Raw genomic sequence first — 25,249 nt, 5'->3', positions numbered from 1 at the left:
AATCCTGCTGAGACAACAAGTGTGAACCAACCCTGCACTGCTGGCTGTTTGTGGGCGTTTATCCAAGGCAGTGGCTTACTGGGGGATCTTAGGAGAGGAGTTGCATAGTCCTGAAGTAAATTTTGTCTAGCCAGCAGCCAGGCAAGGAAAAGGAACTTCTCCAAAACACAGACTTGTAGGTGGAGTCATCCTTTGCTCAGGGCTGTGCTGTAAGTCTGGCCAGGTTCTAAATGCTTGGCTGTCATCTAGCCTTTGTGTTAAACAGCAAAACTTGCCCAAAAACTAAAGATCAAGAATAAGTCTGTCAAGTTTGGAAGCTTGAACTTTTTATGGCATCTGCCTTTAGGAACACTTGGTATCCTTCCTATCCTTTTCATCTTTTCTCTCTGGTTTCTGCTTTTGTGTCTAAGGATCCCTGAGTGACCCAGACCTGGGGACTCTGTTCTCTGCTGGTTGGTGTGGCTGTGCTTGTACTCATGTCCCAAATGTCACAGGAAGGGCCAGCTCCTCTGTGACAGGGTTGTAGGTGGCTCTCACTGTGACTGCACTGCAGGAGCTGGTCAAACACCAGGAGCCTTGGCCCTGCACCTCTCATGGTTTCATCTGCATTGTGAATGGTCATGTAAACAACAAAGAAATATTTTCTTCCCATTCAAACCTTTTGCATTCTCAAAGGCCATGATAAATTGCCAGGCAGAGCAGAGCATGAAGCACAAAGGAATTGTGTCCAAACTAATTTGTTTTTATTATGAGCATTCAAGATTTAGCTCGCTATTAGAGCCATCATTTGCTGCTCAGAGCTACTAACTGCTTAATTTTTTTGGATGCTGTTTTTAAATACAGACCTCTAGGCACCTCTAGACTCTGTCTACAGTAGCTTTTTAGCAGGCTGAGTATGAGAAGACTGTGCTGACTAAAAAGACCACAGTAAAAAGAAAAGCTGTTTTTATTCTGCATTAGTGAAACATTTGTCTCAATGAGACAAGTAAAAAGATCTTTCCTGGCTTTAGCTGAACAATTATTTCAGCAAGAGCAGAGCAATGGTGAGAAATATGCCCTACAGGCTTCTTTTATTTGACATCCATGACTGGAAAAGCTTTACCTGTGCAGTCTTGAATAATGAAATTTAAAAGCCTTGTGTATGCACAGAGGTGTTTTATGGCATGTTTGTTCAATTGAAGGATGACGATTACAACATGAATAATATTAATTTTAAGATTGCAAAGATGTTTCACTAATGCGAAAATCTAGCAGTGTGTAGTCTGTTAAAGCTCTCTGGGCAATGCTATGCAGAGCTGAGGGAATGGTACCTCTTGGAGCTCCATGTATGTTCCTCTCCCTTAGTTTGTTATGTTTGTCTCATTTAATGCAGTCAGGTCACTTGGAAAACAGCAAGGATTCTGTCTAGGCTCTTCCATGAACCCAGGCATGGCTTGAAGTAATGAGATAGTGTCAGCAACGTTACCATTAGAATTAATTAAATAAAATTACATGTTAGAATTAATTTAATCTGTGATCAGAATTCTCATTTTCGCTAATACACCTGTAAATCCAGTGAAATTTAATTAATTCAGAAGACATTCTTCAGGTACCAACAGTGAGACAGAGCCTGCTCCCAGCTGTGGAGCCTGTGTTGAAAAGACACTGATGCATCTTGCTCAGTAAAGAGCTGTGAATCCCTAGTAACCTGTAAAAAATTCTGTTGGACGTCCTTCTGGCATTCTCATCCATGTAAAGAATTTCACTTATACATTTTTTTAAAGCTGTTCATTACTAGAAATCCCAGAAGCCATATTTTGACCATTTTATGGCTCAGCCCTTGATTCAGGTACCCATGTAACCACTGAGAACTGCCACTGAGTGATTCTCAACTCCTTGCAGCTTGTTGACTTCTGGGAAAAATCTTCCTTTGTTCATTTTATATTTACTACAAGCTGTGTCTATTTTGGATGGTTTTATTTGTTTTATTTTGTTTGGGATTTATTTTTTGAAGTCTAGAGCAAAACCAGTTCTGCTTCATCTGTTGACTGAAATCAGTAAATACCATTTAATGGGAACTCCAGTTTACTTTTGTCAAGAAAATACTCATTTGTGTTTGTTGCTCTAGTGTTATTCAAGCAAAAGTCTCTTCATATATCCTTCATTAGAAAAGCCAGAAATGGGTTGAAAAATGTCATTGTAGTGGCTATTGTCATTTTATTAAAATTTAAAGTTGATTGCATAGTGCAGATTTACCTTTTCAATAAAAAATATTTAGATAAGGCTTTTTTTTTCTGTCTTTCAATTACACTGACTTCAGGAGTAGTGATGGGTACAGGATGAAAGGCCAGACTATTGTGGAGGGAAGTGCAGGCTTTGGAAGAGAATCCTGTAGTGTAGATTAGTCAAAAGGTCTTTTCCAGACCCTTTAAAACACTCTGTCAGAAGAGAAGCCCTACAAGAGGGATTAAGAAAAGCAGTGTACCACCAGGTCCTTGTGTACTGTGTTTGTGTTTCATGCTGCAGCCTGTGATCAGTCAATAAAAAATGCAAGTACTGCTCTAGGAGTTCTCTGATGAGAGAACTTTCAGTGTGGTAACCTGATATAAGACAGTCTTGTGCTGTCAAAATTAATAAGAATTTATTTACGGTATAGGTAAGGTTTGGATTTTGAATGCACATTAAAATTGTCCAGACTGTTAATGAGAAGATTGAGTTCAGACTGAGACACCAAAGGTGGACAACCCTTTTTTTACATGTTGACTCTCTCCTGACCTGTGTCATCTGCACAACTCATCCTGCAAGTCTGTTTTAAAGCTAAATCAGCTTTTCCTGACATGGGATTTGCTCTTTCCCCATCCTCTGCAGCATTTTGAAAGGGCATGGGTGGCATGTAGCCACACGTTTCCTTCCAGTGACACTGTATGTTTCCTTCCACTGACACTGTATGTTTCCTTCCACTGACACTGTATGTTTCCTTCCACTGACACTGTACGTTTCCTCCCCCTGACACTGTATGTTTCCTCCCGTTGACACTGTATGTTTCCTTCCACTGACACTGTATGTTTCCTCCCACTGACACTGTATGTTTCCTCCCGTTGACACTGTATGTTTCCTCCCACTGACACTGTATGTTCCCTTCCAGTGACACTGTATGTTTCCTTCCACTGACACTGTATGTTTCCTCCCACTGACACTGTATGTTCCCTTCCAGTGACACTGTATGTTTCCTCCCGTTGACACTGTATGTTTCCTCCCACTGACACTGTATGTTCCCTTCCAGTGACACTGTATGTTTCCTCCCACTGACATTGTTCTTTTGCATGGCAGGACCTGCAGAGAGACATAGAGCAGCACACGGCGGGCGTGGAGTCCGTGTTTAACATCTGTGAAGTCCTGCTGCACGACTCAGATGCGTGTGCTAATGAGACAGAGTGTGACTCCATCCAGCAAACCACCAGGAGCTTGGACAGACGGTGGAGAAACATCTGTGCCATGTCCATGGAAAGGAGAATGAAGTATGTCTCCTCTTCCTACCCTACAGAAACCTGTGGCAGCATTTTGAGGAAACTCTGTAGCTTTTGCCACAAACTGAATTTTAAGGAGGAAAAAAGAATCCAGAGTTGATAGTTAGCTTGTGATAAAACCTTTCTGTTTTTTGCTCTCTCAGAATCGAGGAAACCTGGCGTCTGTGGCAGAGGTTTTTGGATGACTATTCTCGCTTTGAAGATTGGCTAAAAGCATCTGAAAATATAGCAGCTAGACCTAATTCTTCAGAGGTCTTGTACACACATGCAAAAGAGGAGCTGAAGAAATTTGAGGTGAATCTTTTTAACTGCCTTTTTTATGCTCAGCATCAGGCTGCTGAATACTTACTATCTGTGCAAAATGCATTAGTCTCTGGAAAACACTGGTTTGGCATTGGTAGTATAGGGAACATAAATAATTTGGTGAGTGTGCAGCTGCTAAATGTCTGTTTGTTTCCAGAATTTGTTTCAATGTGGAGAACACAATACTTTGAATAGACACTTAAAAGTTTAAAGCCTTGCTTTTTATAGGCAAGAGACTTTTGTCGTGCAATATTTATTCTTTTCTTTCTTCTAGTTTCAGCAGATGGTTTAAAATATGGGTCTATAAAATCTGGATTTAGTTTTGTAGTTGGAAGGTCTGTTTTTGAGGGGGAGGGCACCATCTCTCTTGATGGATAATACCCACATCCTGGCTGTCACCAGGCAGTGAGCTGCTGGCTTTGCCTTGCAGGCGTTCCAGCGGCAGATCCACGAGCGGCTGACGCAGCTGGAGCTGATCAATAAGCAGTACCGGCGCCTGGCGCGCGAGAACCGCACCGACTCGGCCAGCAAGCTCAAACAGATGGTGCACGAGGGCAACCAGCGCTGGGATAACCTCCAGAAACGAGTGGCCTCCATTCTCAGGAGGCTCAAGGTAGTGCCACAGTGGGCTGAGGGAGTCAGGAGCACTCAGGGGAGGCTGGTTTTCAGCTTCTTTTTTCTGCTTCTGTCAGGGTTGAGACTGAAGCGCTAGAGACAGTATTTCGTGTTCAGGCTTAAGGTGTTTATTATTTCTCATTTATATAAGTGGTGGGTTTTACAGCATTCTACTAACAAGCTACAAAATCGCTAACTATCTTTCCTTATGAGGTCTTTTAACACTAAACTATCTAATTAAGAGATGACACCTAAATTATTTTTACTTTTAACTCAATAACTGATCACTCAAAGTCTGCAATGCAGACTTTTCTGTCCTATTACCAATACGACCCAAACTCATGAAAAAGAAGGACCAGACTCCACTCTAAAACTTCTATCTTGCTCTATATATATATGTTACTGTATTCTAAAACTTTAAGCTCTAAGTTTTCTATTTAATGATATTACACACTTCTAATCAAACTACACACCCGTAATCCCAGTGCTATTAATCAATTTTGGAAGCCTTCTCCACGGCCTCAGGTCAAATGTAGTGTTCTCTTGTGGGTCTGTGCCTTTCAACATAGAAAGTTTAAAATTCTGAGCATCCAGGGTTCTGCAGGAATTACTCATGAGCAAAGCCTACATCAGAGCAGCTCTCTCTGTCCTATTGGCATAGCAGGGGAGCTCTGGGAGGGTCACTGAGTACGTGGCATAAACCTCACCTTGGTAGATTGGTTTTTGGTAGCTGAAGAAAAGCTTAAATGAAGAAGGAGTGCAAATTTTGAGAGGTCAGTTGCAATACTCACTGTTCCTATCACACTTTGCTCTTACCCACTTGTAATGGGTGGATGTGTTCATGCACTTGCACCTTTCCATAGATAAGAGACAGACAGACAGAAGGGCTCCAACTGCAGATATGAAGTTTCCAACTCAGCTCTACTTCGTGCCAAGTTGTGATTCACCAACAAGGCATTAAAGATGGAGATGTGATAGAAAGCAGCTCCTGCTGTGCTGCCTGCCTGATGAGGAATGTTGTTGGAGTGTATTACAAAGAAGCATCTTGCTCATCAATTAAACTGATCTCTGGGCAGCTACTCTGTGCTGTGCCCTGGGGGAGACTTGTCACTGCCAGATTTTTAAATATAGCAGTGCTGTAAGCAACTGGGAGACAGGGAGAACTGTTAGCTCCCCAAAGTCAGTGGATGAGACAGTGAAAGCAGTGATGGGGTTTGATCTGTGCAGCTATGAATTGTTATATTTGGGATTTACATGATCCCTTTTCTGAACAGTAAATCCACCCATGAGAACAGGCAAGCTGCATGTCTGTGAGCAGCTTCTGTGGGACATGCTATGCCAAACAGTGCATTAATTACATTGGCGTGGTCATACATGATCCAGCCTCTCCATTGTAAAATCAGTAAAAACTGATACTAATCTCATAGTTTTAATTACTTTAATTAGAGATGAGGGTTGCTTCCTTTATCTCTGTTTTAAGTTTAGAACAAATTAGATGTTAAGCCTCAGTCCAAGTAACTGTTGCTGGTATAATGATGTGGGAGAAGAATGTGTGGAATCAATAATGTTATTTTACAGAAGCATCTTGAACTGCAGAAATTTTAGTCCCTCTTTTGTACAAATAGTGTGCTAGTACAGGGCACTGTTCTAGCATTCCTACAGGAAGAGGACAGGTTTTATACATGGCATGCTGCTGTTTGTGTCCTGATGGCCTTTAAGGTGAACAGGAGTTTTGAAATAAAACACTGATTGCAGAGAGCCCCTGTGACCTGTCTCTTTTAGTAGCTGAAGTGATGTAACACTGGCTCCTCTTCTCCATCCAGCACTTCACCAACCGGAGAGATGAGTTTGAGGGGACGAGGGAAAGCATCCTTGTCTGGCTCACAGAAATGGACCTGCAGCTGACAAACGTGGAGCACTTCTCAAAAAGTAACTTTGATGACAAAATGCGCCAGTTAAATGTAAGTATCCTTCTGAAGCAGTTGTTTACTGTAGCCCAGTGATCCTGTTGGGCTGCCCTTGCCTGGCAGAATCATCCATTTTCTGTAACTTCACAGTAGCCACCACATCTCTGTAGGATTATATTTGTTTGAAGACAGCAGTAAATTTTAAAGACATATTGTCTGAATCAAGATTAATCTCTGCATTATTTAATTCAGATTCAGTGTTCAGGCTCAGTTCTGTCCTGCCATTTTCTCCTGACAGTATGTGTCAGTGACAGTGGTATCTGGCCTGGAAAGCAGCAGATGCTCCTTAACAGTAAGAGCTACATTCCTAAATTCAGGCATTATTTTCTGGTGCAAATCTTTTTTGAATTGGCATTATTTTACAGTCTCCTCAGAGATCATGTTTGTAGCTGGGAATTTCAACAGAAATTAGACACCAGGAATGTGCAGTGATTCTAAGGAATATACTAGTTCTTTCCTACATTATCATTTCTCCTGTCTCCCTGCACTGCTACTGATTTGGGATGTAGATTTACTGTTGTGTAGGCTGCAGACCCGAGAAACCAAACAAACTTCTTGGCTACTGAGAAAAAGATTGTGTGTACCAACAGAAGAATAATCTCTGATTAGCTGAACTCTTGTATCATGATCCCCTGCAGGCTCAGGACACTGCAGCCATAGTGATGTACACATGGGTGGAAAATGCCACTTCATTTAGAGCTGTAATTCTGCTCATAAAATGAACCTTTGGACCTCTTGAGTAAAAATATATTTGCCAAATTAAATTAGACAGCAATGTCAATTGTTGCTTGTCTTTCACTGCCATGAGCTAGAAAATAGGGAGAAACCTTGGGCTAGAAAGAGGCAATGGAGAAGTAATTATTTTTCTTGTGTTCCAAATAGGGTTTCCAACAGGAGATAACGTTAAACACCAATAAGATTGATCAGCTAATTGTTTTTGGGGAGCAGTTGATTCAGAAGAGCGAGCCTTTGGATGCCATCCTGATTGAGGATGAATTGGAGGAACTTCATCGATACTGTCAGGAGGTGTTTGGGCGAGTTGCCCGCTTCCATCAAAGACTGACTTCAAGGGATCCTGTAAGAAGCAACAGTTGTTTCAATGCTTTGACAAGATTTTGGTGTTTGAATTGCAATACTTATTTTGGTTTTTGAATTGCAATTGCTTACTCCTAGCAGCTTGACTGAGTGGTTTAATCTCCAGGGGCTCAGGAGCTCTGCAGTAGATGTGCCAGCCTTGCTAAATCTTTGTTGCCAATCCTTTCGTGCCTCTCCATCTGCAGAATCTGGATAATAGCATGGAGGTTGTTCATAAGGTTCAGAACTATATAGTTGTGCCTTGAAGGCTTCAAAACATTTTTGGTGTTTTTAATATCACTTTGTTTTTTTTACCATCAATAATGTGCTTAGAATATCTCTTTATGTATTTGTTTGTCCACTCCATCTGTCCAGTTTGTTGTGAGAGCCCTGAATGGGGAACAGCATGCACCTTGCTTTTCCCTGGGAACTTTCAGATGATTCTCAGTTTGCTTGGCCTCAAAAAGAAAGAACATCTGTTAGAAAGCTGGGTAAAGGAAGGAACATGAACAAGTAGCTATTCACTCCTGCCTAGGCATCATTTCCTGACTGACCTTTTAAACTCTATTTGGAACTGGGCACTCCTGCAAACTGGACAGATGCTATGGTGGTGGTTGAGTGCCTTGAAAGAGGAGAGGTAGCTGCTGATGTGAGGATTGGATTTGGCAAAAGAGGAAGAAGGCAGAAATTATGTTTCCCTTTAATTTTAGGCACATGGTTGCTGCAGCTGACCACAAAACTGTCTTCAGTAGTACTGTGTGGTTCAGTCATTATCTCATTAAGATCTCTTGTAAATCTTATTAATACGCAATAATTCCTTGTAGGGATTGGACGATGAAAAAGACAACTCTGAAAATGAGACAGATCAAGAAGACTCCAGAGAAATCCAGAATGATCCCTGGCATAAGAAAGCCATCACTGAGGGGCCCTCATCCACACAGTCCCTCTGCCACCTCGTGCCCCCGACTCAGGGCCATGAGAGATCAGGCTGTGAGACCCCTGTCAGCGTCGACTCCATCCCACTTGAGTGGGATCACACAGGTGATGTGGGAGGTTCTTCCTCTCATGAAGATGATGAAGAAGCAACATATTACAGTGCTCTGTCAGGTGAGAACCAATGTCCAGCACTTTGGCTTGACATGGACAGCTGGAGGATGTCCCTGTGTGGGAAGGGAGGGGGATTGAAGTCTTGCTCCCACCTTGTTGGTTGGTTTTCACATTTATAGATGTGAGCAGGCTCATCTCTTATATGAAGGAAATGGTACTGTCTAAACCAAGCTTTTGTTTTTAGAAACATAAGAAGGTTTTAGAAGCCTTAGTGTTTAAGAATGTTTGAAAATGGTACCAACCACTTTGTTCTTTGTCTTTGCTGTCCTTCATTGTTTCAGTTGTTTTTAACAGTTGGAAGATACTGAATAGTGAGGAAAATGACATTATTCTTTTTTCAGATGTAGAAATCACTGAAAACCCTGAGGCATATCTTAAAATGACCACAAAAACTTTGAAAGCATCTTCTGGTAGGCACCTGCTAATGCATGTGTCTGAACATGGCAATCTCCCTGTGCTGCACGCTATATTCCTCAACCTCTCTCATACGTAATGTCTGACTTCCTGCCTTGTGTGGGCACCATGTCTCATCCTGCCATGGTGTTCTTACGCTGCAGTATCCACATGGACATTAAAAGCAGTCAAGCACACACCATTTAGATTTTGCCTGGTAAATGCCAAGGTGGTTAACGTGCATTTCATTGTACTGATCCAAAGTCTTTTGGTTCTTTCTCGGTGGTTTGCTCTGGGTAGTATCAGTTTTTGGTTGTTTCTAATTTTGGTTGCATAACTACTGAAGGCAGTAGCTCCAACTCTGCAAGTATTTTTTTTGTGGTTTGTGCATGACAGAACTATGTGTGTCCTGTCTGTTAAATCCAGAACAAACATTCTCCAAACCAGGACATGTCTAACTTGTCCCCTCTGATATGTTGCAGATGTGTGATAGCTATTGTTGGGATGCAAACTTTACAAAACCATGGTGCAGCCTTGTCTTTTGGTTTTGGGTTTTTTTTGTTTTTTTTTTTGAATACTCTAACCTGTATTCAAGCCTTTTCCAGAAGAAAACAGAATGTCCCATAACTGCATGGCTCTCATCTCATTACCTTGAAACACTGTTGATGTTTTGCAAATGTGCATGCTTTGCAAGGAAAGCTGCAAAACTGTCATTTTTATGCCATAACTTGATGCCATTTTATTCAAAGCGCTTTCTAACTTAATACAAAGCAACAGCTTCCTTGTGGAGGTGGGATCTTGCACTCATGGTGTGTGGTTTTGGTTTTATTTGTTTCAGGAAAGTCTGTTTCAGAAGCTCGTCCTTGGCATTCTCCAGGCAGCCCAGTCTGCAGGAAACACAGATATAACCAGGCAGAGATGGTTGGAAATGTGTTGTCTGGACCAGAGACAAGTACTCCCTATAAACCAGACTATGTGAGTTGGAGGCTCTGTGGGCACTGAACCTCTACTACAGAGTCTGTTTCTTGTTCTGGGTAACTCCACCCTCTTCCCTTCTCCAGCATCAAGGAAAAGAATAGTTGAGGTGGGGAATTTTCACTTCACACAAACTTAGACATTATTTCTGGTGGTTCAGGTTGGACTCCTGGTCAGGGTCCAGAGGAACTTCTTTCCTCGATTGTCATAGGACAAGTCTAGAAGAATTTAACCCCCACAAAGGACAGGGTATGAATCTCTTGATACTTACTGACATATTTACCTGTCCTAAGCAAATTTGAAGAGTCTTAATATGCAACACACCATTTAATCTGCTTCTAGGCACTGAAAAATGTACCAAAATGGCTGATTGTCCATTGGTGCCTCAGCCTTGATGGCTTTTTGCCAGCCATGGCGTCACCAGCAGCCGCCAGGCTCAGTGGATCTGGACCCACTATCAGCATTCTTCCAGGCAGGGTGACACTGATATCTGGCTGCTTTTGTCATCATTAATCCAGTCTCAGAGCCTTGGAGTCAATATTACCAAGACTCACAATCCAACAAAGAGCACCAGCAATTGTACATTGACTGGAACAGGTAGTGCAAAAGCAATAAATCTGCCGTGTCCACTCTTGCAGCCATTGGCATCACCATGGTGTGTGTTTGTTTGCTGGAAAGGCACAGAGAGCCAGTGTAAACTGGCAGCAAAGCTGCAGAAGCCCAGTGCTAAATGTGATGTGCAAGAGCTCAGCAGCAGCCCAGCCACCCCAGAGTAGCACAGATTAGGCTGGACCTTTGACCTCCTGTTAACCTGCAGGGCTCACTCACCCACCAAAATGTCATTCCAGGTGAAGCAGCTCAGCTCTGCCAGCAGCAGCAGCAGCAAGGAGAAAATTCCATCTGCCAACATGAGCGATGAGGAGCCCCAAGATGACCAAGAACTTGTGAACATAGCAGCAACAGAGAAGCAGCCAGGTACAGAGCATTAGGAGTGACTTTGGGGCTCTGGTGTTTGTCCTGTGACTCTGGGAAGACAAAGCAGACATGGCACAAAGGCAGCATATTTGGGAACAAAAAAAAAAAAAACCCAACAAATTAATGTATTTTGCCAAATTTCCAAGCCCTTCTCATGTTGTTCTGTCCAAGCCATGTGTGCTGTTCAAAGCTTTCACATTTTCTGCCAGAATTGAGATTTTTCTTTCATAACATACTTCTGTCTCTTTGCTGCTTGTAGTAAATGGGAACAATTTCACTTTTGTCTGATACTGAACACTTCAGGGGCTTCTAATCAGATTTCAAACCCAAGGTTCTGTCTAAAAGAAGATTGCTATGTGGAGTTACTGGTACTCCATATAACAAGACGCTGCAGCTCCCATTTGCAGAAATATTTGTTCAAAGCTGGTAATGCATTCTGTTCTCCAGTGGTTCTCACCTTTACAGTGGTCCTTTCATGCAAACAGACCAGCAAGCTGGTTCTCTTCACCTTTTAGGACCTAATATCTGGCTTCAGGTGCTTGAGATTGTAACAGCACATTGTACTGCAGTCACAAAAGCAAATCATGGGATGAAAAGAAGGCTGCAGCTACATGCACCAGATCACTTATTTTGTTTCTCTGGTCTCACAAATAGTCCAGGGTTGTGCCCCATGTGTGGGATGAATAGGAATAACCTGAGTGGTTTGGATGTGCTTTCAGAAAGTGTCAGTGATCACACAGGTGCCATCTCCATGTCCCTTAGCGTTGAATTGATAAAACAATCATTAAGAGTCATTAGAATGGTTTGTGTTGCAAGAGACCTTAAGGTTATCTAGATCCAACCCCCCTCCCATGAGCAGGGACACCTTGCACCAAACCAGCTTGCCCAGAGCCCCATCCAGCCTGGCCTTGAGCAGTTCCAGGGATGGGGCAGCCACAACTGCTCTTGGCAACCTGTGCCAGGGCCTCAGCATGGCCACAGTAAGGAATTTCTTCCTAATCTGCAATCTAAACCTGCCCTCCTTCAGTTTAAAGCCATTATCCATTGTCCTATCACTCCATGCCCTTGTCTAAAGTCCCTCTCCATCTCTCCATCTCTCTGTAGGCACTGGAAGGGGCTCTAAGGTCTCTGGAGCCTTCTCTTCTCCAGGCTGAACAGCCCCAAATCTCTCAGCCTGGCTTTACAGGAGAGGTGCTCCAGCCCTTTCATCACCTTTGTGGCTTCCTCTGGGCTCTCTCCAGCAGCTCCACATAGACATAAAACACAAAGCCAGGTCCTAACTGCTGGATCATATTTGTCCCATGCTGAATTTTGCACCAAATTGCAACTGGGCTCACTGAATTTTATCTCCTTAGTTTTGGTCTCTTTTTCCAAGTGAATTAAAACATCTCCAATTGATATCATTAAAATTCTTTGTAGCATTGCTGTGTGGGTAACTTGACCAGCAATATGAAATTTAGACACTGCAGAATCTCAAGAAAAGATGTGGTTGAATGACAGAAATACATTACAGCAGTTAATTGATCTCAAATAGCATGGGAAATAATTTTCTTGCAAAACTTCTTGCATCTGTTTTACACACTCCTTCCTTTACTGAAGATTTAATTTTTTTCCCCTGTGATTTGCAGGCATTATTGATAGGTGGGAGCTCATCCAAGCTCAAGACCTCAGAAATAAACTCAGGATGAAACAGAAATTGCAGCAGTGGCAGCAGCTGGACTCAGACCTCAGTGATATCTCTGCTTGGCTTGATAAAACTGAGCAAGAGCTGGAAGAGCTGCAAAAGGTGAAGCTTCCAACCAGCATGCAGGCATTGGAACAAAAGGTCAAGAAATTGAAAGTAAGTTATGGCTTGCTGAGAAGAGGGATTTCAAGATGCTGATGTTTTTTAATCAGTGCTCTCCTGGGATCAGTTGGCAGCATGGATGCCAGCAGCAACTCCTGTGCCACAGGGGAACTGAACTGCTCTCAGCTGAGGGCTAAAGAGGGTCTTAGGCAAGGTGCTTCTGTCTTCATATACAGAGATTGGCAGGCAGAAGTAAAAACCTCTTCACTTCTCCCTTTCTGTTTTCTTGCACAGTGATATTGACATTTTTTCCTTGTGCCATTCCCCAAATCAGAAATAGATTGAAAATTAGCCAGGTCTACAGGCTGCAAAGGCTAGGCTGCTTTTTTTTTTTTAACTTGAAGTAAGGGTGGGGTGTAATTCCAGCAGGACAAAGATCTGCTCTAAAGCTGTGGTTTCTGCAACATGAGCCAGCAGGTTACCAGGGCACATGCAAGTGCTGGGGCCCTGGGACTCAGGCAATGAAATGCCTCAGCTTCAAGTCTGAGAGAGCAAGTGTTCCTAAAATTTGTGGAAGTGCAAAATCCCTGTGTGCTCACCCCTCACCAGCTGCCCCATGTGGAATCACCCTGAGGCTACTGGTCAGTCTGGTGTCCCCTTGGGGTGATGCTCACAAACAGGACACTGCAGGACAGAGGAGGGGTTTCTTAGGCATGCTGAGAGTATGTTTAAGCCTGCATGTCCTGGAGTAGTTATTAGGCCAGGGACAATGACTCTGCACTCCAGTAAGGTCAGCTCTGACTTCTTCAGCCAGTCTGGATTATCCAAGCCCCAGGAAAGGATGGTGCCTCCAGAGTGGAGGGAGGTGTTTCCCTCAGCCTGGAGTTGGGTGTCTGACCTCCTCAAGGAGCAGAGCTTCACTTCTCTCTTCTGCATCTGCTTAAGAGGAGTCCAGCTGGCTGTAAATCCCATTTTCAGACAGTTTGGTTTTAGAGGGGTGTTAAAAGAGTGTGCTCTAAGAAGTGAATCTCATGAGGTGTCAGGACATTCCAAGTGCCTGGGATAAGGATAAAGCCAGTCTGCCTGCAGAGTGGCTTACTGGTGTTCAGAAGTCTGTTTGCTTTGTCTGATATTGAAAGAAACTTTATTGCCTCGAGGAGAGGGGGACAGGATGACAGGATCCTTTGATGGGTGAAAAAAAAGTAATTTAGACCAGCAGTTTTCTACAAGTGGAACTCAGATCTTGAGATTGACACTCTTGGATAGATAGGTGCTGAGAAAAGCAATCTGAGCTTTGTGGCTTGTGGGGTTCATCCTGCAGCTCTAACTTCCCTTCTGCAAGAGCAGCTTGGGAAAGATGAGTACCCTTGATTCAAACTGTAAACTGGATGGTACAAGGAAGGTATTGTTTGGCATTCTTTTTTTCTAAAAAACCTTCAGAAATACAGGGTCAGCCTTAACATAAAGGTGGTTAGATGATATGACCATAACTGCAAATTCCATATTATTCCCCCTGCAATTTTAAGGGAGAGGAGGAAAGCAGGGAGGACTGCCTTCTGGGGGGACCTTGAGAAGTCAGAGAAGTGGGCTGACAGAAACTGAGACCAGAGAGAAGAAAAATAATTTCTCACAATGGAGTGGTGTGGTGTGGGAAATAGTAAAGGTAAGAAGACTTTCAGAAAGCTGGGAAAAGCAGGCCTTAGAAACAGAAAGAGCAGAGAAAACTCAGAACTAGATGCAGCTGCAAAGTCTGAAAGTAGAAAAAGTTATAATGACTTTTTATAAGAGAAGCAAGCATTGTGTGAAGGGGTGCATGTGTACTTTTAGTAATTGGCTAGAAAACTGTCTGTAAGCTTTAACAATATACTGTTAACTAATGTTTTTTAAATGTTCTGTAGCCAAGAGATCTTTGGCTGCTGCTGACTGTACATGAGCTTTGCCATCTTTCTATTGTCTCAACCACGTAATGAGGCAGATGCTGCAAATAAAATCTCAAGGAATGTACCCCAACAGTCCCATCCTGTTTGTGAAAAAACAAACCTCCGAACAGTCTGGTGTGGGACCAGGGGCCCAGAGGGGGTGGGGAATCTCTATCCTGTGAAATACTGAAAATTTAATTTAATGAGGCCCTGAGCATTCTCCTTGGAGTTTGAAGTTGGTCCTATGTGAAACAGGAGAATGGAGTACAGCCCTCCAGATGTCCCTGACAGGATTATTCTAGGATTCTGGGGTGGCAAAACCTTTATCAGTTAGAAGATACTATGTGATGAGCAATGTGAGTGTTTGTTAAAATGTCAAGGAAAGAGACCACTCAGAGGAATTGAAGGGCAGATGTGGATTAAGCCATAATGCCTGTGACTTAGGGAGAAGCACAAGCTCAGTCACACTTATTTTCTTCAAAGTGAAGGTTTTGGCTTTAAAAAAAACCCAAACATAAACCTTGCTCAATATGTTTCTTAGCAGTATTGAAAAGCCACCAGATTCAAACATCCTTCCCCAACACCTGTGATACTTTTGAGTGCATGGTTTTATTGTAAATAAACATGGTTTTCATCACTCATAAAAACTCCTAATCTTTTTCTGCCAGGACATGCTTAAAGCATTTGACAGCTACAAAGCAGTGTTGCTTTCTGCCAACCTGAGCAGCAAAGAGTTCCAGAAGGCAGACAGCACAGAGTTCAAGGAGCTGCAGAACAGGCTTCGGAAGGTCAACTTGCACTGGGAGAAGGCAAATCGTGCACTGGACAGCTGGAGGAAGGGTTTGCAGCAAGCCTTGCTGCACTGCCAGGTACATCCCACATGCCAGCTTGTAAGGGAAAACCCTTTGGGATTCTGTGGAGGAGAGGGCAGAGGGGTGATTCCTGCACATCAGTGGAATGGTCACTCACAAATCAAGGCACTTTGTTTCCTGATGAAGTTGCCTCTGATGGATTGAAACGGTTTGGTAAAAATATCTTTGAAGTGGATAATGCCCTTTACTACATAGGTGGAATACTTTAGCAAAGTTTCTGTACCCTCACTAATTGTGAATTTGTAGGTGAAGGCTCTACAAAGGTGTTTTTCCTCTTATGGGTCTCTCTTTTTGTTTCTCTAGGATTTCCAGGACCAGAGCCAAAAGCTAATCCTGTGGTTAGCAAGTGCTGAAAGCCAGAGGAATGAGGCACAAATCACAGATCCCAATGCTGATCTCAATACAATACTGGAATGCCAGAAGGAGCTGATGGTGAGTGTAGTCTTACCTGCAGCACCTCACTCTCAGCACACACTGAAGAGCAAGATGTTTGTGTCTCACAGTGTCTGCAGCCTCTCCTCAGACCTGCTGTACTCAGGAATGTGGGTGGCTTTTGAAATGGACCAAGATATTGCATCTACAAGGCACTTCTTCATAATTACTCATCATAAAAAAAAAGTTGCTTATGAGTAGTCTTTATGCTGGAGCAAGACTTCCAATTTCCAAAATTTAATCTCTACTCTATGTGAATTACCTCCTGCCAGAACTATTTTTAAATGTTATTTCAAACAGGTAGAACCAGTTTCTTCAAGAGGACTTCATTGCCTATGTAGCTGTAATAACCATTCCTGTGCCTTGTTGCTTCTCAGGCAGGTTGTGTTGTTCTTTAAAGCCTTCCAGAGTTCCTCCTTTTGGGAGAACATCCATAAAGTGGAGGGTAACAGTCTGTTGTGCTGTTTTTTGTTTATTCTCAGCAACTGGAGAAAGAGCTGCTGGAGCAACAGCTTAATGTGAACTCCCTCCAAGAGCTCACTGCTTACCTGCTGCTGAAATCAGATGGTGATTACATTGAGGAGGAGGAGAAGGTCCATGTAATTGGAACAAAACTGAAACAGCTGATTGAACAAGTCTCTCAGGACTTAAAAACAATACAAGGGAATCTGGTGAGTTGGAATTTAAATATCTGTTTGTGGATCTTCCTTACTGAAAGAAATAGCATATTAAGAGTGAAAGTATTTATAAAAAAAACTGACTTAAAGCTTAAGTACTTCCACCTTGATAAGCTGAAAAAAGAACATTTCTGGCTGTAGGAATAACTTCAGCACCCCAAGGCTAGTACAGTATTCTAACAGAGGGGTTGTTCTGCCTCTGTCCTCAAGGGGCTTGAAGAGCAGAGAGCATACAGCTCTGAGTAAGGCTTTTGGCAGGAGGTTGGACCAGATGAACTTCCTGAAGTCCCTTCCAACCTGAATTTGGGTGATCCAAACCAGGTATCAGGCTAGGAGTGTGTAATGAACATGTAGGAGTTGAAGGTCATAGCAGTGGATTGCTTATCCTGAGGCCTGTCAGAGGTATTTCCAAGTTAATTCCTGTATGCACCCATTCCATTGCAATTCCTTCATGCTGGGCACTGTAAATTCCTTTATTCTGGGGGACAGGTTATTCTCATGTGAAGGGGCAGTGGGCTGTGCACCTACAGAGGCAGTGAAAGGTGGTGTTATCTTTCAGGATACCAAAACATTCCTGCTAGTTCCAGATGACTTGGACTCAGGAGCCTATAATGCAGAAGAAGAGAAATCCAGCCCTGCTGTGAAGAAGGCAAGTATTTTTTTCCCAATATTTTGCTATCAGCATATAGTGTATTTTGACATATTTAGTGTGGAAGTTCCTCAAGTATAATCATTTTACCTTTTAGGTCCATGTACCTTATTACAGTATTTACAATCAGACCTTAAAGTCTACAGCTGGCTTTCCAGAGAAATTCCTTGTTGTTTCTGAAATCTGGATACTAAAAGCTTTTCTTTCTCTCAACAGATGGCCCTCAGGAGAACAGCTGAAGGCAGGAATGGCAGCAGCACAAGGTAATATTTTATATATGCCTGATCTCTTGATAAACAGTGAATATGGCAGAGATGAGCTGTGTGCCAGCAGAAACCTGGGCAGCTGTTCCTTGCAGGTTCACACATGGGTGGAGGTGATTTTTGCCTACCTGTAGAGTCCCCTCTACCTACCAGCTCTGGGCTGCTCCTTAGGGAATGGTTTCCTTCAGCACTCCTGCTCCAGGACCTCTGCAGTGATGTGCAACCCTGACTTGAGAAAATACTTTTTCTGCCAAGTGGGGGATATTTTAGGTTGAAATCTTCCTTTAATTCCACCAGCATGCCTGGAAAAAGAAACTTGCCCCTGAGAGCCACTTGATACAAACAGACCATGAAGGACTAAGGGAGAATTTAACCCCCAGTCTAGTGGGGTCTGTTCAAAGGGTAGATCTCAGTAAGCCAGGGCAGAGAAGAACCTCATCAGTGTGAATAATGTGCTTCAACACCTATTTGGAATGGTGTGTTTGCCTCCTGGGAAAAGTTAAGTTAAAGTTTGTTTGTGAAGTAAAAGTTAAGTTTGTTTCCTGAAATTAGGGTAAAAAACAACTTGTTTAACTCAAACCCTGAAGTGCCTGTTGTTCTTTGTTTCTCCTTTCCAGGAGCGAAAGCCATTCAGAACCTGTGCAGGCAGCCCCTCGCTCTCCCTCCTTCTTCTACCGAGTGTTGAGAGCAGCTTTACCCCTCCAGCTGTTCTTCCTGCTGCTTCTGCTGCTGGCTTGCATGATCCCCTCCTCTGAGGAAGACTACAGCTGTACCCAGGCCAACAACTTTGCCCGCTCCTTCTACCCCATGCTGCGCTACACCAACGGGCCCCCGCCCACCTAGGGCAGCCTGCACTCTCACTGAACACTCTTGGGTGGTGCTTTTTTCTCCCATGCTGCTCTAGCATCAATCAAGCAGTGAGTTTCACATCTCAAAATGTATATCTTGACAGAATTTCAGCGTTTTTTGTACGGGAAACAAAACTTTTTCTATAGATTTTTTTTAAACTGTAAGCAGCACACTTTATACTTTGATGCAATAGATACACTATTTTGTAGGGCCAGTGCTCTTGAGTTTGCAAGGTGTTTGGATTCTGAGTTCTTAGATGCAGAAATGACATCACAGTAATGTTAAACATAGCAGTCTGTCTTGGGTGAGCATGACAAACAAGCAGGTGAAGAGGGACTTCATTGAATATGATTTCTTCACACACACACTTCACATTATTTGTATCTTTTGGTACTGTAGTCACTTGGTGGAAGCAAAAAAAAAATTGCATATTTTTGAATCTTTGTTGTTGTATTTTATTAATCTAACACGTTCAATATCATGATGCACATTTGTTTTGTTTGACATAAAGTGTTCTAGTAGTTAGGACTGCTGTGTTGTCTTTTTATACCACCTTGGAAATAAGGAATTGCTGCATTGCATGGAAATGGTTTATAATGCACATATTTTCTAGATGAACATGATTATGTAGACTATCCCTGATGTATACAAATAGTGCAATGACTTTTTTAATGAAAGTTTTTTTTTCAGTTTTTAACCTGCTGAATAGTGTACAGTACCTTGGGAGAGAATTGTGCATTTTTATAAGCTTTGTTTTTAAAATGAAACCGGCGTGTGGGCAGTGGCTGGAGAAACACTGTGTACAGTCAGCATTGCCACTGCCCCTTTGTTGTACAGTTTGAGTACTGTCATTAAAATTTTGCCAATGTCTGCAGGACTGTGGGTGTGTCTAGTGGGGGGCACCAGATTCATGTTCCAGCAGTGCTGCCCCTCACACTCCTGGAAGAGTCCATTTCTTTGCCTGCTAAAGGAGTGGTGCTGGAAGAAGCACAACCACTCCCTTATTTGTCAGAGCAAGAGATCACAAATCCAGCAGTGGGACCTGTTCCATGGCACACATCCTTCCCTTTGGAACTGCTTTCCTGGAGGAAGAACACAAAGCTGAACCAATTCATGGTTATTTCTGGTTTGAAATGCTGAACTATTTCCCACTCTGGAACTGACTTTCCACAGTGGGAGTGATGGAGTGGGGAAATGCATGCGGGGGGAGAGCTCAGTGCTGTAGTAAGGGCTTTGGTGAACAGCTTTTTGTGTGTGGCAGTGGATCTGACCCAGGAATTAGCCACTTTCTGCAGTGTTTACCCATGGAAAGTAAAGGTCTCTGATTAGCTTGTGAGAGTTCCCCCACCCTTTCTACACTTGCCACCACTGGTGGTTGCTGATTCCTCCCTGGCAGGGGGCTTTAGCAAGCAAACTGCTTTGTCCTCATGGTCAGAGAATGGCCAAACCAGCAGCTTTTTCCCAGCCATGGTGGCAAACCCACTGTGGTTTATTTCCAGGACATTAAACTAAACTCATAGGGCTGTGTTGAGGAGCCAGGCTTGTGCTCTCACACTGGGGCTGTACCCAGAGATGGATCCCCCTCACCCCTCACTGCACACAGCCACACACACTGTCCTCTCTCCCTCTGCAATCATGATTTGATATTTTCAAAGCAATTACTTTAGGATGGAGCTCATTTAAGTTTCTTTCTCTGTAGAAGTGAGCCAACTCCAACCATTATTTCATTGCCAGGTTGTCACAAATGCCCATGCAGACCTTTCTGCCAAGAAGTAATAGGCAGTTGCTGACGTGATATTCAGTTCTTCTTCCATTAAAGAACCTATGCAGGGGAAAAAAATTGAACAATGTTAAAAGGTCTAAGGAAAATTTCATAGCCTACAATTTCCTTTCATTATGAACAGTTATATCAAATTGTTGAGCTGATGTAATATATAAAAAGAGGAGCTTTCAAGAAATTATCTCAAAATGTCACTAAAAAACAATGTCTGGGAAATAGCTTAAATCTTTTTTCTTCCACACCTATTTTAAATAGTTTTATTTCCAATTGATTATAATCACTGCACTGCAGACTGACACTGAAGTCTGCTTTAAACAAGTCATTTTATATCCCCAACAATTTCTTTGTGTCATCATCTCTTTTAGGACTGGGTTGTTAGTGTCCAGGGAAGGATAAAAAAATATTTTAAAGAGAGAACAGATGCAATAGTGAGAGCAACCCATTATGGTTGTGCACCTGCATTGAGAAATCAAACCCAGCCAAAACTAATTTTGAATTGAAGTCTTATTTTTTGGCAGTGAGATGAGGCCTTGGTTTGTTTTCAGCTGTACCCACCCTGCTCCAGCAGAGTCAGCAGCAATGAGAAGGCTCCAGGGAGACTTTGGAGCAAATTCTGGTACCTAAAGGGGCCCTACTGGAGACGTGCAGGTGGGCTTCTTGCTAGGGGGTGTAGTGGTGGGACAAAGGGTGATGGTTCTAAACTGACAAAGGACAGCTTTAGATGAGGTGTTGGGAAGAAATTCAGTGCTGTGAGGGTGGGGAGGTGCTGGGATAAGTTGTGCAGAGAAGCTGTGGCTGCTCCATCCCAGGTTGGATGGGGCTTGGAGCACCCTGGGATGGTGGAAGGTGTCCCTCAGTCACCGAGCACACACATGAGACCAGGCTGGGCTCAGCTGCAGGACAGAAATGAACAAAAAGCAATATATTTACATTGCATGGTGCCTGTTTAGTCAGCTGCACCAATCCACAACAATGAAACACAGCAACAGACAAATGCCATCAGTTCACCGAACTAAAGACAGCTGGGGGAAGGGGAGGGGCTGGGGTGCTGTGGGGTTGTTTTCACATTACCATAACAAACATCAAGTGCTTTAAAAGGCACCACTTTCAGTCAGGAACCTGATTCCATTACAAACTCACAGAATGCAATGGTGAAACTAAAATGACAGGACTGAGAACAAAACCTTTTGTGGAAAACAGGCATAGGAGATGTGGAGTAAGCACTGGTAATGACTGTGCCAGCTCCTCTGTGACACTGATGAGTGAAGAAGGTTTTGTCTGTTGAGGCAGTAGCAGCAGATGTTGGCATTTTTATAGCAAAGCAATCTCTTTTTTGTGCACTTAAATCAAAATTGCTAACACTCAGCAATACATGAGGAGTGTAGGTGACTCTTAAATGCAAAGATGGAGGTAAATAATACACAGATCATAAATAAAATGAAGCCTTAGCTATGAAGGCGCCATTTAACACATCACACTTCACTTTAGTAGTAAAATACTGTGAAAAATTAATGTAAATAATACTTATGTTCCACATTGTAGCACTTGCTTTTCATGCTCCCATTTGCAGCAATCTCTTTAGAACTGGTTTGGGCACTGGATCAGCACAATAGATCACACCTTACCTGCTTTGCTGACCCATCATCTCACAGGACCTAAGTAATTCAAACCATTTTTTCTGAGATGGATGGTGATGATAGCAAAGGTTTCTCTATGGCTTCTAGGACTGACTTGAGGGAAGTGTGAAAAGATGGCCTGGGGTAAACTTAGAGGAAGCTGAGAAATTGTGTTTACATCCCAACAGTACAGAAATTGGAGGGTAAAGTGCAGTTGCTACTCCCTGCCTAGAATATGGTTGGATTTTTCAAAACCATTCCACAGTGAGTCCCAACACCCACAATCTGCAGCCAAAACCTCCTAAGGGAGGGTGGAATGGAGGGTGGGGTGGGTTGGAGACACCTGGCCAGGCTCTGTAGAAATCCTTGCACGGAGGGGAGACTTGGAGCAACTTCCAGTACCTGAAGGGGCTTCAACAGAGCTGGAGAGGGAGTTCTGACAAGGGCATGGAGTGCCAGGACACTCTGAGGGTGTTGAGACAGGGAAAGAAGTTGTGGATCCTCCTTCCCTGGATCTTCAAGGCCAGGTTGGATGGAGCTCTGAGCAACCGGATCTGGTGGAAAGTGTCCCTGCCCATGCCAGGGGAGATGGTCCCTGCCAACCCAAACAATTCCATAATTTCATAAAATAGGTTTTTATCCTTCCCTGGACACTAACAACCCAGTCCTAAAAGAGATGATGACACAAAGAAATTGTTTGGGATATAAAATGACTTGTTTAAAGCAGACTTCAATAAAAGCCCAAACAAGACAAAAATTCTTACCTCAGAAGAAGAAGATCACTGGTGACAGCTCAAACAGGATCAACAGGCAACTTTCTGGGTCTCACTGCATTTTAGGCTCTGCTAAACCAATGTAATGATGCAAATACAACAAATATCTTTCATACTCCCCAGCTCATCAAGAGTAAAATTTAGAATTCCAGCACTTAAAACACTTAAAAAGATGCTCTCCTTTCACCATGATGATCCCTGTATAGATCTATCATTTAGTCAGCATGGAATTAACATAATCTGACTATGGAAATATCCATATTTATTAAAAAAATCTCCAAGTGTTTAGCTTGCTAACCTGTCTTAGTTTGCTATTTTATAGGAGCACTTACCCTGTTGGGCACTATCTCAAGTGAGAACGTTTCAACACATCTACATATCCTTCCCCCACACTCTCCTCTCTGACAGCAAACATTACAGCACTAAAAATGGGTAATTTGAAGGAAGAGAGGTGTGGAAAAGTTCTCAAATTCCTGGAGACAAAGCATTTCACCTGTCTGAAACCACATTTCTTTTTTTTTTAAAAAAGAAGAAAAACAGCCAAGATTGTTTTACCATCTGGTTCCACTTCCAGACCTAAGAGAGGAAGCTCCGCATGTTTTCTTTGTGTGTGCTGTTAAAAGTCTTCCTTCCTTCCTTCCTTCCTTCCTTCCTTCCTTCCTTCCTTCCTTCCTTCCTTCCTTCCTTCCTTCCTTCCTTCCTTCCTTCCTTCCTTCCTTCCTTCCTTCCTTCCTTCCTTCCTTCCTTCCTTCCTTCCTTCCTTCCTTCCTTCCTTCCTTCCTTCCTTCCTTCCTTCCTTCCTTCCTTCCTTCCTTCCTTCCTTCCTTCCTTCCTTCCTTCCTTCCTTCCTTCCTTCCTTCCTTCCTTCCTTCCTTCCTTCCTTCCTTCCTTCCTTCCTTCCTTCCTTCCTTCCTTCCTTCCTTCCTTCCTTCCTTCCTTCCTTCCTTCCTTCCTTCCTTCCTTCCTTCCTTCCTTCCTTCCTTCCTTCCTTCCTTCCTTCCTTCCTTCCTTCCTTCCTTCCTTCCTTCCTTCCTTCCTTCCTTCCTTTTTTAAACTCATAACAATTGTCCCTGCCTGAGCCAGGTTTGCTCTCTCTGTGAACATCCCAGAACTGCAGCACCATCTCTCGAGCAGCAGCAGCACTGAGAAGCTGAGCCACAGCCAGGCAGTGAAGGAAAGCAGTGGAACAGCCCCTCCCCAGAGCCCCTGCAGGTCCTGAGGACTCCCCTCATCCCCCTGAGACTGGAACAGCCCCAGCATCCCAATGGAAGCACAGTGGGACAGCTCTGCTCCAGGCTGGAGGGACAGGGATGTGCACACCAGGAATGCAGCACCTGGGGCTGTCTGGGGGATCCAGACCCGAGACAAACCCAACATCTCTCTCAAGAGAGCCACCCTCCTTCAGCCACTGCCACACACCTCCCTGTGCTGTTGAAAGGAGCATTTTCCCCTCACCCCAGTATGAACACAGCTACATTAATCCGGACTCCACAGCTGGTGACTTCTGCCCGTTTCAAAACATCGTTAGTAACTTTTAATAAAATCATGTTCAACAAGACAAAAAGTAGGTTAAAATCACATCGTTTTCCCATTTGCACTGTACTAACAGCAACATAGATGAACACCACCACGTAGCACAAAACTGCAGCACATCCCTTTTACAGAGTCAGTCCACAGCAAACTTCCATCTAGAAGATAATTTCATTATTTATACCCAGTCTTTCCCATTTTCTCTTCAAAAGGTTTGTTCCAAGATTGTACACAAATTTAGCACTTTTAAAGCAAAACAAACAAATCACTTAAACATTTCTTTGAAAAATGTATTAAACCAAAAGATTGCACAGGATAAGGAAAATCGGAGAAAGAGCAACACAACAGGCAATGAGGCCAGAACACAATCAAGCCCAAGAAATACCAAGACAGGTTTGTTTCACAGCAAAACATCTCTCAAAATGAAAGTACCAATAAATTCCAGACTGTACTCACATTTTTTCCCTTTTTTCATTGTAAATATTACACATCTTTAGAAGGACACAGCTATATTACAGTTTCTTAAAAACAATAAAAAGGCAGAGAGTAAAAATTTAGATCAGCAGCAGCATCTGGTATAGTTAGTACAAGATCAAAACAGACAATAGATGTGTAACTCACTGAAAACCTCCTATAAAAAATACTGTCCTTGGCTTTAAAAAACCACCAAGATTAATGGTTTCACTAATATTCAAAATATGCAAATGGCATACTAATCAAAGTCCCTAATGCAAAAGACTTAGGGGCTCAAAATAGACTTTTGGTGTGATCCCAATTCATTTCACCATAATGCCCAGAACATGCATGTGCTATATTTAAATGTTTCCATGTAGAGACAGTTACCAGAATGAATGATGCCACCCTGCTATCTCTGAGGTCATCAGCCAGGCCATTTAATCGGGTTTGTTTTTTTTTTTTTTTACTCAGTGCAGCTTAAACACATGCAGAAATCAGCACAAAAAGGAAGTTTAAACCACTACATCTTCATTGTAATTCAAACAAGTCATCACACCTGCAAAGCAAAGCAGTGCTTTACATTATCCCCATCTTTACCCTGTCTTTACATTTACCATTATCCCCATCTTTACACTGCCTTTACGTTTACCATTATCCCCATCCTCGCTCTTTGAGGGCTCCTATAAAGATATGAAGACCACAGCACAAGGTGCCATGCATGCTGAGAGCAAG

The 25,249-nt window shown here is 42.9% G+C and overlaps 1 protein-coding gene across 1 annotated transcript in view; it reads left to right on the top strand.

Annotated features, from left to right (window-relative positions):
• The window catches only part of SYNE2 (spectrin repeat containing nuclear envelope protein 2), a 168,602-nt gene extending 149,370 nt beyond the window's left edge, over positions 1-19,232 (top strand). The window contains exons 103-118 of the mRNA XM_059475436.1: positions 3,310-3,497; positions 3,650-3,800; positions 4,240-4,422; positions 6,248-6,385; positions 7,274-7,468; positions 8,290-8,572; positions 8,914-8,982; positions 9,804-9,940; positions 10,789-10,915; positions 12,544-12,755; positions 15,289-15,489; positions 15,796-15,924; positions 16,407-16,595; positions 17,161-17,250; positions 17,467-17,513; positions 18,131-19,232. Of these exons, the coding sequence (XP_059331419.1) occupies positions 3,310-3,497; positions 3,650-3,800; positions 4,240-4,422; positions 6,248-6,385; positions 7,274-7,468; positions 8,290-8,572; positions 8,914-8,982; positions 9,804-9,940; positions 10,789-10,915; positions 12,544-12,755; positions 15,289-15,489; positions 15,796-15,924; positions 16,407-16,595; positions 17,161-17,250; positions 17,467-17,513; positions 18,131-18,356 (2,565 nt within the window). The 3' untranslated portion in view covers positions 18,357-19,232. The remainder of the gene's footprint in view (positions 1-3,309; positions 3,498-3,649; positions 3,801-4,239; positions 4,423-6,247; positions 6,386-7,273; positions 7,469-8,289; positions 8,573-8,913; positions 8,983-9,803; positions 9,941-10,788; positions 10,916-12,543; positions 12,756-15,288; positions 15,490-15,795; positions 15,925-16,406; positions 16,596-17,160; positions 17,251-17,466; positions 17,514-18,130) is intronic.
• Positions 19,233-25,249: the final 6,017 nt, after the last annotated feature.

Source organism: Ammospiza nelsoni, chromosome 6, assembly GCF_027579445.1.
Source record: "Ammospiza nelsoni isolate bAmmNel1 chromosome 6, bAmmNel1.pri, whole genome shotgun sequence".
NCBI lineage: Eukaryota > Metazoa > Chordata > Aves > Passeriformes > Passerellidae > Ammospiza > Ammospiza nelsoni.
Note: the sequence above shows the minus strand (reverse complement) of the source record. Positions and strands in the feature narration are given on the sequence as shown.